General features: G+C 37.8%; 1 protein-coding gene across 3 annotated transcripts in view; it reads right to left on the reverse strand.

Moving 5' to 3' along the window:
* Positions 1-621: 621 nt before the first annotated feature.
* The window catches only part of LOC146517907 (A-type voltage-gated potassium channel KCND3-like), a 112,467-nt gene continuing 98,363 nt past the window's right edge, over positions 622-14,725 (reverse strand). Inside the window, exons 5-8 of one of the 3 annotated variants that reach the window (XM_085161037.1) lie at positions 12,911-13,006; positions 11,778-11,879; positions 11,186-11,439; positions 622-8,671 (exon numbers count right to left, since the gene is read on the reverse strand). In XM_085161037.1, coding sequence (XP_085017163.1) covers positions 8,434-8,671; positions 11,186-11,439; positions 11,778-11,879; positions 12,911-13,006 — 690 coding nt within the window. In that variant the 3' untranslated portion in view covers positions 622-8,433. The remainder of the gene's footprint in view (positions 8,672-11,185; positions 11,440-11,777; positions 11,880-12,910; positions 13,007-14,725) is intronic. The other 2 variants (XM_085161038.1, XM_085161039.1) reach the window with 2 other exon arrangements.

The following is a 14,725-nucleotide window of genomic DNA, read 5'->3' on the forward strand; positions in this document are numbered from 1 at the left end:
ACTATTATCAAAACATAAGATGTAAAATTACATGCTGAAGTCAATCAGTGTAAACTGAGGGTTAACTGTGCCATCAGAACCAGTCATCTCTCTTCAAAGCTCAAATAAATTATACACCTGGTCTTTTAATGGTGGTGTTGTGTGTGTGAGTGCGGTTCTCTCCATGTGTTAAGTTACTTCATTTTACTGAACTGCACAAGATGCATGCTTTCATGTTTTGCATTATAAACAGCAGGCACAGGGATGATGTAATATCTGCCAGTTACTGTGAAAACCGGTAGAAATTTAAAGCTGTTGTTCTAAAACATGTAATAAAACCACATCGGCGCTCCGAGCTGACAGGTTATTTCTTTGGACCGCGGCACACAAAGGAGCTGATGAATGATGTGTTTGTGAGAAGATTATGTAACTTGCACAACTTCATAATAACAGTAACAACAGTACTTGCATAATTTTGTTAGTATGTGGTAATTGTGATGTTTTTCTTATGGATGCAGAAGACAGTTTTTTTTCACAGAATAACATTTTCTTTTTCTCTTTAAGTTGATTTTATCTGTAGAAAGATTTCATTTTTCATGTTCCCAGTTACTACTTTAGTTTATTATCAAAGTTTGCACAAATATGGGAACTGTTAAAATGTGAATTATGTTTTATGAACACATCAGTGTCTTAATTAGCAAAATAAGTATGGAAGATGTATCTAGTTTAATAAACAGGACATCAAAATGGTTACATTTTATACTACATATGATCTAAATGGGTCTAAATCAAGGGCTAATATGTACTGTGATAACCAACCATTTGGTAGTGTTGCATGGTCTACCAAATATTTTAGTGCACTGCCATCTAAAGGCTCGAATGGATAATTACAGGGCTTGCGGTAATCATGGTTAAAAATTAATTAATCATGATCTGCAAACGATTTGGTCCAAATATTTCCACAGCTCCGCTCTCAGTTCTCCAATCCAAGCATTAAAAGGTCACTTTTCCAAAACAGCTTGGAAGCAATTTGATATGAAACATCAATTTTTATTTTTATGACTTAATATTTTCAAACGTTTCTATAAACTGTGCCATAGACATCATCAGTCACTGGATTAAAATAAAATAATAACATGAGAATAAATTAAGTTCTCACAGGAGCAGGGTGGTGATCAGCATTTAGCAGCAGTATAACACACTGCTTAGATATTCAAAATAATTCTGCTGACTATCTCTTTTTAGTCTTCCTTCTTCTTCCTCTCTCCCCCTCTCGCTCTTTATTCTTTTGTCTCAGTCTCTGTGGAGTTACCAAAGAGTGAATGTACCAGTAAAACAGATTTTATAACCCCATTAAAGGCTGATATGCATCACTTTATAACAATTTTCTGATATGAATATGAGATACTGCTGGCCATTGAAATGCAACATCCCTCTGACTCACTGGAGCTGTACTGTACTGTTAAAGTAATACAATTAAAGTAATAAAATACATTAGTTCCTTGGCAAATAGCAGCATGGCACCAGACTACTGAATAAGAAAGCTAAAGTTAGCTCATGGTCTCTATCTAGCATACATTAGCTAACGTTTTGGACACTATTTAAAGATCAGATGTACATCAGAAGACGTTTTTCACATCACAGCAATTACCCTGCATTTTAAGAACAATTTGCACTTCAGCTCGCAAATGTTTAAGATAAAATGTGTTTAAAATTAGCCCGTGAAATTACATCTTCATCCTTTTTCAGCAGCAACACAAGTCCTATTTAACAATTTATGTTTTCATTTATGTTTACATCGTGACAGCGAGAAAACTAGACATTTAAACCTGATTTCCTTGTAACCTTTACCTTCTGCAAAAGTTGAGAATATATATAAAATTAGAGACATCAGTCAGAAAATAATATCAAAATACACTATTATTGCTACCATACCTTAGTTATTTTTATGGGTGGTATGTTGAAATTTAGGGGTACCAGAAAACAGGGTCTAAACTCACAACAGCCTGTACCTAGTGCAAAATTTTCCTAATCTAGTAATACATAAAACCAAAGTGGCATTTACTTTAATATTTTCAAAGCGGGTTTGTAAAGATGTGTTTGTTGGGTATGTTTGTGTTTACTTCAAGCAGTGTTAGTCATTGAGTTTGAGTCATGCAGTTCTTCTGTGTGCTGACGTCAGTCACACGACCACTAATGGCAAATATATTAAGCTTCAAATGGTTGTCAAGACCACACGTGTGGCTGAGAGTAAGCTGACATCAAAACACTCGTGCACACATGAAAGAGGTGTTTTAGAAAAATAACATAATTCAAACAGCATTTTAACGTAATATGATATGTAATTCATGCAGCGTTTAAATTCTGTTTTTCAAAGCATTCCTATCATGTCTGCTGCTTTAAGTGATGTGTTTACTTAACTGGGCTAGTTTTATCATTGAATAATACACCATCTGATTGCTACAAATTAAATTTTGTTTCATAATGGACAGTGTTGGGGAGTAACGGAATACATGTACCGCCGTTACGTATTTAAAATACAAAATATGAGTAACTGTATTCCGTTACAGTTACCGTTTAAAAAGGTGGTATTTAGAATACAGTTACTTTGTTGAAATAAATGGATTACACGGCGGTACTTCCCTGTTTCATGTTGTGGCGGGTCAGGACTGTTTGGGTTTTGTTTGACAGCTACGTTCTGTTGTTCCAGGCGGCAGCGTTACGGTTGCCATGGTTACAGGGTGACGCTCTCTCTCTGCGTGTTTCCTGGGTGAGAGAGCGACTTTTTGTTATTGTTGTTGTGCTAAGCTAATAGGCAGAATGCTACAAGCATAGCCCTAAAGAATGTAGCATCATGGGCAGTGTAGTCCGTGCTGCAGGGAGAATGGACTGCCATACCCGTTATGTGTCTGTGAGCGAGGGAGGGAGAAAAAGGAAAAGTACGAGCTGTCATCGAGCAAAAACGGGAGCTGGAAGCATGTAAATATAATAATAACCACTGCAGCCAAGAAGAGAGCCTGACGAGCCCAGTTGTAAGTAAGCTATTAAGACTCGACTGTACACCGTGTTCGTGTTTTCCTCTGAAACAATAAGTTCCGTTGGAGCAGCCTTTCAACGCCTCTCTCTGTCTCTCGCTAGCAAAGTTGACCCAGACACCAAAGTAAAGCTAGTTTTCGGCTACGAGCCCGACACAGAACCCACCGTATTAGCCAGAGGTCCCTTTACTACGGTTCGGAGCCGCGGACCTTCAGTAACAGTAATAAATCACAGCAATAGTACATTCATGTAGTTGTAAACAGCATGATAATATATTAAGTAATCCAAAGTATTCAGAATACGTTACTCTCATTGAGTAACATAACGGAATACGTTACAGAATACATTTTGGGGCATGTATTCTGTATTCTGTAATGGAATACATTTTAAAAGTAACCTTCCCAACACTGATAATGAAGCACCTTCCCTGCTAAAATCACCACATGCTGAGTAACTGGCTGTTTTATAACAAATAAATCCTAAGAAGTGCAGTAAAATAAACGAACTTGTCCTCAATTACTGAAAGATTTGTTAACATGAAAAGTTTTCTGTATCTGCTAAAACTCTGCAAGATTAAAAGAACATCAAAACGTTGTTGTATTAAAATAAATGTGGTCGCATGATCTTAGATACAGCCTACAACCTTACCCATTGAATATATTGCATTCGTTTTGGTGATAAAATATTTAATGTGTTTTTGGTAATATGTTTAGTAAACACAGTGGCATCGATTCTACAAAGGCTGATTCATACTTTCATCTCGTGAGGCATTTACTAATGTGCAGACAGATTCATGTTTGTGGTTATGTAAAATATTGAAGGGTGTAACATTTTGGCAACGCTAATCCTGCTTTTGAGAATATGAAGCGTACATGAACAAACATTCAGTGGTTTTTAAAGCTCTATTTTATAGTCACAAGAAGAAATGTGGTGTTTGTTCACAACAAAATAAATGTAACTGACACAATAAAAGATTCTGCAGAATATTGGGTTGAATAGACTTAATGGATAAAAGTATCCGGGCACATGACGCTCTGTTTTCAGTCCTATAGCCATGCAGCTATGCAGTTGGCTTTCACGAACATTTATGACCGAACAGGCTGTTCTCACTACATTTGAGTAATACCACACTAGATATTACATGATCAGCTGTGGTATTATTGCAAAGTGGAACCACAGCAAGTCAGCCATGAAGTAGCAAACCACATAAAGTTACAGACTTTACATGGGGTCACTGTGCCAGTGCCGAAGTGTATAGTGTGCAAAAGTCTGTGTATGTATGATGCATAAATGGGCTCTGCTTGAAGTCTGTGAAATACTATGTCAGTAATTCCACTTTTATAAAGCTCGACTTGAAGCTTAAAATGAAACAATGAAACCAAAATAAAAACACAGATTTCTATGCAATGCAAAGATACTGGTGACGGGAGCGAGAAGAAAGACAGCGTTTGACTGTTGTGGCAGAGTTTAATTTTCTGACACTTCATAGTTCTTATAACAAACAAACTGACAGAATACCGTACACACAGCAAACAGACAGAAAAAGCTCAGTTCAAAAGATAAAAAGAATAAGAAACAACACAAACAGCAATGCCAAGACTTTTAGAAAACAGACCTCAACAACGCCTTTGAAGTAAAGTCCATCAGATAATCACAACAAAAATCTTCATATATGAGTCACTCTGGTGTGAGAAAGCTGATTTCTCTTAATATACATTTTTAAAAAAGGTGAACGTGGTCTATGATGCTGCAAAAAAGCCTTAATATGTAAATACTGTTTTAATGGTAACCAAGATCCAGCTTATGAACACCACGGCCGGGCAGATGCTCAATATTTCCAACAATAACGAGACAAAAAATGTCTAAAGGGTTTGTTTTTGTAAAGCAGCATAAACAATACCACTACTTTGTTGTTCTTACAAAGGACGGAAAAGTGACCATTTTCACACAATACTTTCACCTCGTTGTTAAAACGTGACAAAATACAGAAATGCAACACAAAAAATACCAGTACAGCAAAAAAGACCTCACTTGGTACCTCATGATTGAGAAGCACATTAAGTTAAGTAATCAAGTTCCACGTTAACAAACCAAACCAAGAGACAAATAAACACATTGTGTAATTGATACAGATAACTATAGCACACTTGGCACAAACTATTCCAAACACGCATCTACCGACTTCAAATGTGCAACAGTGTGCAGCAAGTAGGTCTAGAAATGATAATCCAGTGAGGAGTAAGGCCAGAAATCAGTCCTACGGGGCTCAGCTCATTTTGATTTAGCGCTAGAAAGTATCTCTGCTGCCATCCTGTGAGCATCTCTGAGACTGACCGACTTATTAGCTGCATATTCTTTAGAATGAGTTTGTTTTTGACCTTAAAAACAGCAGTTTGACAAAACTATGCCAACTCCAGGGTCACTTACATGTGCTGTTTATCCTGCTCAGAAGCTGGTATAATATTGGTTTAACTGGCTTTCAAGATAAACACATTTAATGTAAGAAAAAAACAGGTTTAAGGTGGAAATCACTGAAAACATTAAGTGGATTAAGTTATTTTATTTTTCTAAATGTTTTAGAAGATATGAGTTGTGCTTAGTGTCTTAGGAACAGCACACAAATATTTCAAGTCATCAGTGAAATCCCATCTTTTCAGAGACATTTAGAGAAGACACAGAGGGTTACAAATATGTCAAAAAGAAAGTAAAAAAAAAAAAAGAAATCAACTAAAATTTTTAAGGTAAGACAGAATACCTGAAAAACCAAATAATTTTTAGCTCTGGGTATTTTATCTACACTTAAAATATTTTCAAATATTCAGTGGATTTCGTTTTAATTTTGGTTTTATAATGCCGAACCGAACACGAATACATTACGTCCTGTAATTGTCCAGGTCGAGTGGTGCTCAACCTTCATGGCATTCAATACCCAAACATTCATGATGAATGTGCACAATATTATTTTCCATTTCAGTGTCCTGCTCAACCTTCAACGTGAGTGGCAGCAGCACAGCGGGCATAAAGCGTCAGTACGCTATCAAATTCATACAAGCACTTAACCACAATTTATTTTTTAATATGAATTTTGTAGGTTGTTTGTCAGGATAATATTCTTTGTTTCTGTTCCATAAGATGGCAACAATGTAACAATGAATTTAACCTAGCCCAGTAATTCTCAAAGTCTGGGCTGCAGCCCACTTGTACCCACAGTAGGTAGTACAGGTGTGCTGTGAGAGGTATTTTATAATAAATAAAGTTTAACCTTATTTTTAATTAGAAAAAATTAAGTTTTTTATGATGGCTATTTAAATGTAAACATCCTATCAATTCATGCCATGTATGTGACCTAATTTGATCTGTAAAGTTTCCCCAATGTTGCCAATGGCAGAAAAAAAGGTGAAATGCAGTGATTTAAAATCAAGAGACGATCAAAGTGAATCTGTGCAAACGCAACGATTTCCAATCTTAAGTTGTGAAAAAAAAACTGAAAATACTTTTTTTGATATTTGAAATTAAATTGTGGTGTTATTAAGATTGGAAATTGCTACAGTCACACCAGGAAAGAGTGCTTGGAGAGCATGACACCAAGGATATTGTGAGTGTGTGCAGTTGACTTGAAAGCTTGCTTCCTTCAAAATGGCTTTTTCAAAGATGGGCACCAGGTCTGCAACCCCAGTTGCTGTCTTCAGTTTGCTGTCAGTTTGTGACAGAAGGAGCTCCAGTTGGCAAATTGTGAATCTGTTGCTGTCTGTTGCAAATCTGTTGCTATCTACATACACAGAAATTTACACTCAACAGAAATTTAAATGAACTACTTACATTCAGAGTCCAGTTACAACCTCATAGACTCGAAACAGAAATTCTGAAATTTCTCCACAAATAGTGATGTGATGGTTGCTGCAGGACAGCGAAATGATATAGATGCAGCTTTGCTTTTATTTAGGAACACAAGCAGTTGGCAACAATTTGTGTTAAAATCAACTGCAAAGAGATGAGGCACAGATGAGTCCTGCACAGACTGACTCAGATTGATTGCTACTTGTTGGCAATCTCTCTACATTTATAAATTAGACGGCAATTATTTGCAAGCTTTAACCAGTCTGTGTGAGAGTGAGTGGAGTCGGTTTGAGTCAGACTGTTTGGACACAGGTTGCCTCGGAGCAGGTAACCTACAAAATCACCTTACAATCAAAATTGGGCACCCAGTTAGTTTTAGAAACTACCTGCAATCGGTTGCTGAATGCAACAGTTTTACTGTAGTGTGACTGAGCCATAAACGATACTTCATTCTGGGACATTGTTGATACAATCATGTTATTCAGTATCCTGGCCTTACTAACACTTGCTGTTATACTGAAACCAAATGTTGTAGTATTTGCCATCCAAAAATATGCCATGTTATATACCTTTTATTATCATCACTGTTTCACTGCATGGCTTGTTTCTTCTTTACATTAACATGTCAGAACCCTCATGTACATTGTCCTTCTGCTGTACAAACTACTGCAACACATATATAAATCTGAAGGAGAAAATTATTTAAAACAAGTTATTTTCCTGTGTTTTTGTAACACAAACAGTTAAGATTAGGATGAATGATTCAACTAATCAAGTGGTTGGTTTTGGTCTTTTCATGGGATGTACTGTAACCTCATCCTTCAACATTAAATTACACATTTGCTTTATAGTAATTCTCCAGTCAGCTCAAGGCTGAGAACCACTGCTCTGTTTCAATGCAGTACGAAGCCTTCAGTCCACATTCAGTGGGATTTCTCAAATACAACTAAAATCACAGTTTGGTTTGAGCAATCAACATAATGTATCGATACAATTATCCAACGAAAACAAAGAAACGCTGTTTCCAGTCTGCAACAAATGAAATACACATTACAGGGATGATATTAGCAGCATCAGGCATGGCGACTTTAAACTAAAACAGTTTATGATCCTCAAAATACTATAGACAATCACATAACACAAACATGACCGATCCGATTCAACAGCTTTGTTCTTCAGTATTTAATCCAACAAATCTTCTTTTTCACTGTGAATTCACGTCAAATTTACTGTGAATTTGTGATGGCCAACAGGGTTTGCTGATGTTTCTGCCAGTTGCACAATATCGTCAGTTATTTTCCACCATCTCCACTGCCGTAGGAAACGTTTAGAAATGCAGCAGCTCTCATCGTATCTACAGTACATACACGACATGACACGAGCGTGATTCTCAGGTCACATATCTACAGTCCTCTACCTCAATAATGTCTCAATAACTGGTGAGTCCTCTGGAGTACACCTCTCTTCTCACTGACCCTGTATTAGGGAACACGGTACGTCCATGAATGTAGTGTTACCTGCTTCCTCCTCCTCTTCTTTTCTTCCCCCTGCTGGGGTGAGTTACATCTGTCAGCCACACAGTCACAGAGCCGAGACTTTGACGATGTTGGCGCCAGCTGAGCTTGTTGTGGTCTGAATGCTCAAGGGTGGTGGGTGACTTGGAGGTTGGGGCGGCCTCCGCTGTGGGGGCCCGTGGAGCCCGTCTCCATCAGGGGTTAAAGCAGGGGGTGTTGGGAGGCTGATGATGGCTGTGGTGATCCGGCCACTTTTGCAGTTGATCCTGCTGCTCTCGTCAGTTTTGAGGTTGAGGTTGGAGCGGCTGTTAAGTATAATTAAATGTGGTTAATGTCTAGTACAAACAGTAGTAATTGCATATGTAATTACATCATTTTTTAAGCAAAACATGTTCTGTAATTTCTATAATGTTTTTGTAAATTTGGGCAGGAAATGAAGATTTTGGAGAAATTTATATACCAAAGTTTTATCAGTTAACTGCACTCACAGTCAGCTTTAATATTTATGCCTAAACAAATCTTTAAAACAACACTTTATGACTTTATGGACAGAAGTACTGGGCCACCTACACATTACACCTACAGGAGCTTTTATGACACCCCATTATAAATTCATAGGCTTTAAAATGGAAATGGTCTCCCCTTTGCAGCAATAATGGCTTCTACTCTTCTGCGATGACTTTCTACAAGATTTTGAAGTGTGTCTGGGAATTCTTGCCAATTCAGCCGGGAGAACATTTGTGAGGTCAGACACTGATGAGGGGTATGACTCACAATCTGCACTCTTGTTCATCCCAAAAGTGTTTAATGGTCTCTGTGTGGGTCACTCAAGGTCTTCAGCACTATCAGCTGATCATAATGTTGTGGCCCCTGCTTTGCGCACTGGGATACAGTCATGCTGGAAGAGAAAAGGGTCTTCCCCAAACTGTTTTTTTCAACACTGAAGCATAGATCAGTCCAAACCAGACCAGACCAATCCTAAAAATAAACAACCCTATAACGTAAAATTCGGTGGAGGAGGGGTCTGGCATTCGCCAAACCAAGACTCATCCGTCATTCTGCCTGGAACTCCACAGAACATATTTCCACTGCTCCAGAATCCAGTGGACTTTACACCACTCCAGCAGACGCTTGGCATTGTGCTCGCATGCTGCTCTCCAGACGTGAAAACTCATTCCACGAAGCTCCCATCAGACAGTTTCTATGCTATCCCAGAGGAGGTTTGGAACTCTGCAGTTATTCAGTCAGCAGAGCACTGGTAAGTTTTAATCCCTGTGTGCCTCAGCACTTTGTAACTTTACTTGGTCTGACACTTAGTAGCTGAATTGCCATGGGTCCTAAATGCTTCCACTTTGCAATTTGCATACCACTTACAGTTTATCGTTGAACATTAGAAAGGAAGATATTTCAGACAGACTTGTTGCAACAATGGTATCCTAGTACCGTACCGTGCTCAAATTAATTGAGTTCTTTAGAACGACACATTCTTTCACAAAGGTTTGTGAAGGCAGAAGTCTAAATGCTCGATTTTATACATCTATAGCGATGGGACTGAAAACACCTGGAACCAGAGACCAAGAAGTGTGACCAATACTTTTGTCTAGGGATGCAACGATACCATTTTTTTCAAACCGATACGATACCGATACTTGGATCTGAGTACTTGCCGATACAGAGTACAAAAACCGATACTTCTACCACACACACACAAATGCAATGAATTGGAAGACAGGTTTTATTTTATTCTCTGCCGATAAAAAATAAAATCTTAATAAAAATGACCACAAAAAAATTTCAAGTGAAAAATAAGCACTTCTGTTAAATTATTGCGGAGTCTTCACATTGTAATTTAACAAAATATCACTGAACTATTGGCACTGTCTCGCGCTTTCAGAATAATAAATAAACACTTCTGTTTATTTATTACATTTCATATCGCAGCTCGAGTATGCTGAGAAGACGGTGCAATCCTATGTTTTCCACGACTGGCATTGGCTGGTCATCCAGAGCGATAAAATGAGTCAGAGCCTCTGTTATTTTAACTGCCCGTGAATTTTCTCTTGACATTTTTCTTCGCTTTTCCAAAACCTGAGTTAAAGTTGGCTGTTCCGGTCCACACTGCTGACATTTTGTTTAGCCTAGCTACAGCAGCCTCCAGTTTCTCTTTTTTATCTGGAGCTGCCAGTCTCACTCGCCTAACCCTGTGCCTGTTTAGCGCGGGATGTCCCCCTAGTGGCCAATCTAAAAAACTACAACAGAAATGACAAGCCACCCTCTGACTAATGAAATAAGTTAGTATCGGTTCATGGTATCGGTTAACTTTTACGAGTATGAGTACACACACATTTTACAGTATCGGCCCCGATACCCGATACCAGTATCTGTATCGGTGCATCCCTACTTTTGTCCATATAGTGTATCTAGTGATGCATTTGAGAAGTAAAATATGAAACATGTGAGTCCTTAAAAGACCTTTTATTTTGAGTGGAATTTGTGTAATAAAGCTGTACAAAACTAAAATGACATTTTTAAAAGTTAATGTACTCTGTTAGTTAAAAAGTATAACTAATTTCTCAAAGATATATTTTATTTAATTAGATTATTTAAATGCAGCTGGATTAATGTTGACAATTGCCTATTCAGATCCATCTATTAAATGTCTAGAGTCGGGTGACTTCAAAGTGTACCCCCAGAGATGTGTTTTGGAGTGAAAGATTAATGCTTGCACACATAAAACAGTTTCAATGGCCAAACACCAGGAGTTTGAAGTTTTTGCCAAACCTCTGATGCTAGCCCCCCTGCATCTGTTTTTGTTTCACCTGGCGGTGTGCGACAGTGGGTCACCACACTGTATGCGGATGGCACTGAGCTCCTGCAGCGGGCCCTGGTGGGTTGAATGGGTGGTGTGCAGGCTGGTGTTAGGCAGAGGAACATTTCTCTTTCTCTTTCGACTACAACAGGTACGTGTGGAGCTGTCATGGCTGGACACAGAGGGACTGCGTGAGGGATAGGTCTGCAGAGCCGTTTCCAAACAGTTCTGCTCGTATATCAGCTCGTCCACAAACTCGTGAGCCTGGAGAGAAAAAGATGAAAGAAAAAAAAACATGGGGATAGCAAAACAGGAGAGAGGAAAAACAGCAGTCTGTAAATAGGCTACACAACAGAGTTATAGGACTTGTTGCCCAGTTGTACTTCACTTATAATTTTACAAAAGGAACCACACCAAAACAAATATAATTTAAAGAAATTATAAAAATAACCTTCATCTTATCATACAAAAATCATGCACCTGGCTGATTTCCTTTATTGGCTGCCTGGATAACACTGTCAGTGTTTAATACAGATCTTAGCCAACATCTTTTGCAACAGTAGCTTTAAAGACTTTACAGTGGATGCAGATTTGAGACAAACCTTTACATGATGATCTAAATCCTGTCCTGTCCTCAAACTGTAGTACGAACCAGTGTCTTCTGTGTCTTGTTGCACAGGTCTGCACAGGTTACCATAGCTAAACTTCAACACAAGTATACCACAGACCAGGTTTAAGTGAACTTAGGGGTAGTTACGTTTAACAGATACTGTGAATATTCCTTTAATATCATAATTTAAGTTCAAGAGTAGTTTCATCCTCATACAGAGACTAAAGGAATACATAAATGTCCAACATTATGATGTACAACTGTTAGCTTGAAGCCAGAAAGTTCTAATTACAGCTCGACTGACTATCACAAGTTTAAACTGACGTATTCTGTCTAATAGGGAACCTTAAATTAAATGTGATTCAGTACTGAAAGGAAACTCATTTAAATGTTGAATCTTTACTTCATTGTCATGCCTGAAAATCTGAACAACTGTGTACAAAAACTCAGTTTGAATAAATAGGAAACAATACAGAAATGTGAAAAACAGTGACAACATCGCAAATCACAGTAATACATTACAAGCGACAACACAGAGAAAATAATAAAAGAGAATATTCTTTTGTCCAAATACACACTGGTGTGCCGTCAATGACGCCTCATCTGTGTGAACTGCATGACAAAACTGTGGTGGGCAGTTCAGAAACCAGGCTCACTGCAGTGTAGCTGATTTGGCATCGTAATATGCCAAATGTAGTTTATGGTGCAGCTGAGTTGTAAAACCCTGCAAGTTCCAGTTTTTACAGACCCACTCTAAACCCCACACCCACAAAGTCCCATAACAACTGTCAACCTGGCGTGCAAACATTATGAGATTTTTTTATTTATTTATTTTACCAAGAATGTGTTTTTTTGCTTCCAGCTGAACTCAAACCACAGATTTGAGAGCAAGGAACACCTTACTGTGACAATGACAGACATTTTTGGCAATGCCCTAAACTCCTTTTTTCATCTGTTTTGGGGGAAGTTGGCAGCTACATGCAAAGTCAGTGTGAAGAGCAAGCTTCTCATAAAGTAACATTTGGAAAATCTAAAAAATTTTAATCACTAGCTTCATTAATGTTAACCAAGTTTTCAGCCATAGCTACACAGTGGACATGTATATTTATAACAGAGTGCACTTACTGTTGTTTTCTCCAGACAGTGCAGTAGGTGGTGGTGTTGGCTCTCTAACAGAGAGATGGACTTCTGGGTCGGCTTCTGCTCATCCTCTTCTGTACCCTGATTGCACACACACACACACACACACACACACACACACACACACACACACACACACACACTGATATTTACTCAATACTTAATACTTTGAAAATGAACTTTTAGTAATGAAGTAGTAATAAAAAGCCAGAGGTTCTGCTTCATGGCATTCAGTCTCATCTGAACTCTTCTTCTTCATGTTTGATGAGTTTCTCCTCATTTCAGTTACGAACAGGTAAACAACAGCTCCTGCCAATTACTTTCAAATAATTTACTTGTTACATAGTGAACCACATTCCTGTTTGGAGTGAATCGATCCCTTATCTTTAGGTCTGCTTAGCAAGTGGTTTGTCCACTTTCTCCAATATGTAATTTATTTCCTATTTTGAAGGTTTTAAAAAAATAAAATAAAATAAAAATCCACAAACAGCCTGCTGTTTTTCTTTGATTTGTTTCCTTGTTTAAGCAAGCGGCAAAATAACTTCCAATTTCAGTTTATTGAGCAAACAACATACAAATTATTAAACCATGCTACTGCGAATCCTCTAACTTAATTGTCTAAGTAGGTACTGCTGAGTGTTATTTGATGCTGGAGGCAGCTAAACAGTTATTGATGTCAGAAGCTTCAGAAAGAAGAGAGATCGCAGAGTTTGAGGAAGGGAAAAAACCCCACAGAAGCAGAAACTTATGGAACCCTTTGTTGGTATTTTTCCTAACAGGCTTAGTTTGAAATTCAGCCTTTAATATTCCTTTGTCTCAAAGTAACTGCAATTGCCAAATAACATGAAAACTGAAAAGGATTTATTCTCTCCCCACAGTGTTCATTGTTACTTGAACCAGCCCAAGGACTCTCATTTGGATTCCAGGAACATCAACAACACCGTCACATGGACACGTTTTCCGATTGCTGGATTTGTGCATTTACCCTCTGGCAGAGGACCTATACACACATAATATAGATACAGAGCGAGATTCAATGGTCTTTCATGTAAATAAAGAAGCTGACTTTGTGTAGTCAGTAAAAGGAAGCTGATCACGATAACCGTGCTGCTAATGAATGATTGGACAATAACTAAATGTGTTTGTTTCCCAATGTATTTGTAATAAAAAACTTCCCCTAAAGCAGTGGTTCCCAAACTTTTTTTGTTAGGCCCCCCTTTCTTTTACAGGAAAAATCCCCCCCAACACATCCTCTAACCACACACAGCCATATTTTGTTTTCAAACTCCATTGCATTTAGTACATTTAGTAAACAGTTAAACAAATACAAGTAAACTGCAGTAAATTACAGGCAGCAATGAAATAAACTACTAACTCTTTTATGTCCACATCTACACGGGTATTTTTGAAAACGCAGCTGTTTCTACGTGTTCGGGCCTTTCGTCCACACGTAAATGGTGTTTCAAATCACCAAAAACTGAGATTTTAAAAAAAAAAAAAACTCAGGCTATGCCCACACGTACACGGGTATTTTTTTTAAAAACACAGATTTTTCTATGTGTTTGCACCTTTCGTCCACACTTTGGGAACCTCTGCCCTAAAGTATTCAGTGTTATTCATGTGATGTCCAAAACTACAACAGTAATAAAGAGATGTGTATAATTATGTGAACATATCTCTTAGAGGGACTGAGTAAATGAAATAATCCAAAAATTAATTGTCTCGATTAAAGATGTATTCAGGGATGCAGGACTCTTTTTATAGGTTATTTTATTTAATATTAAACGATGTATCAATTAA

Source organism: Neolamprologus multifasciatus, chromosome 5 (genome assembly GCF_963576455.1).
Source record: "Neolamprologus multifasciatus chromosome 5, fNeoMul1.2, whole genome shotgun sequence".
Taxonomy (NCBI): domain Eukaryota; kingdom Metazoa; phylum Chordata; class Actinopteri; order Cichliformes; family Cichlidae; genus Neolamprologus; species Neolamprologus multifasciatus.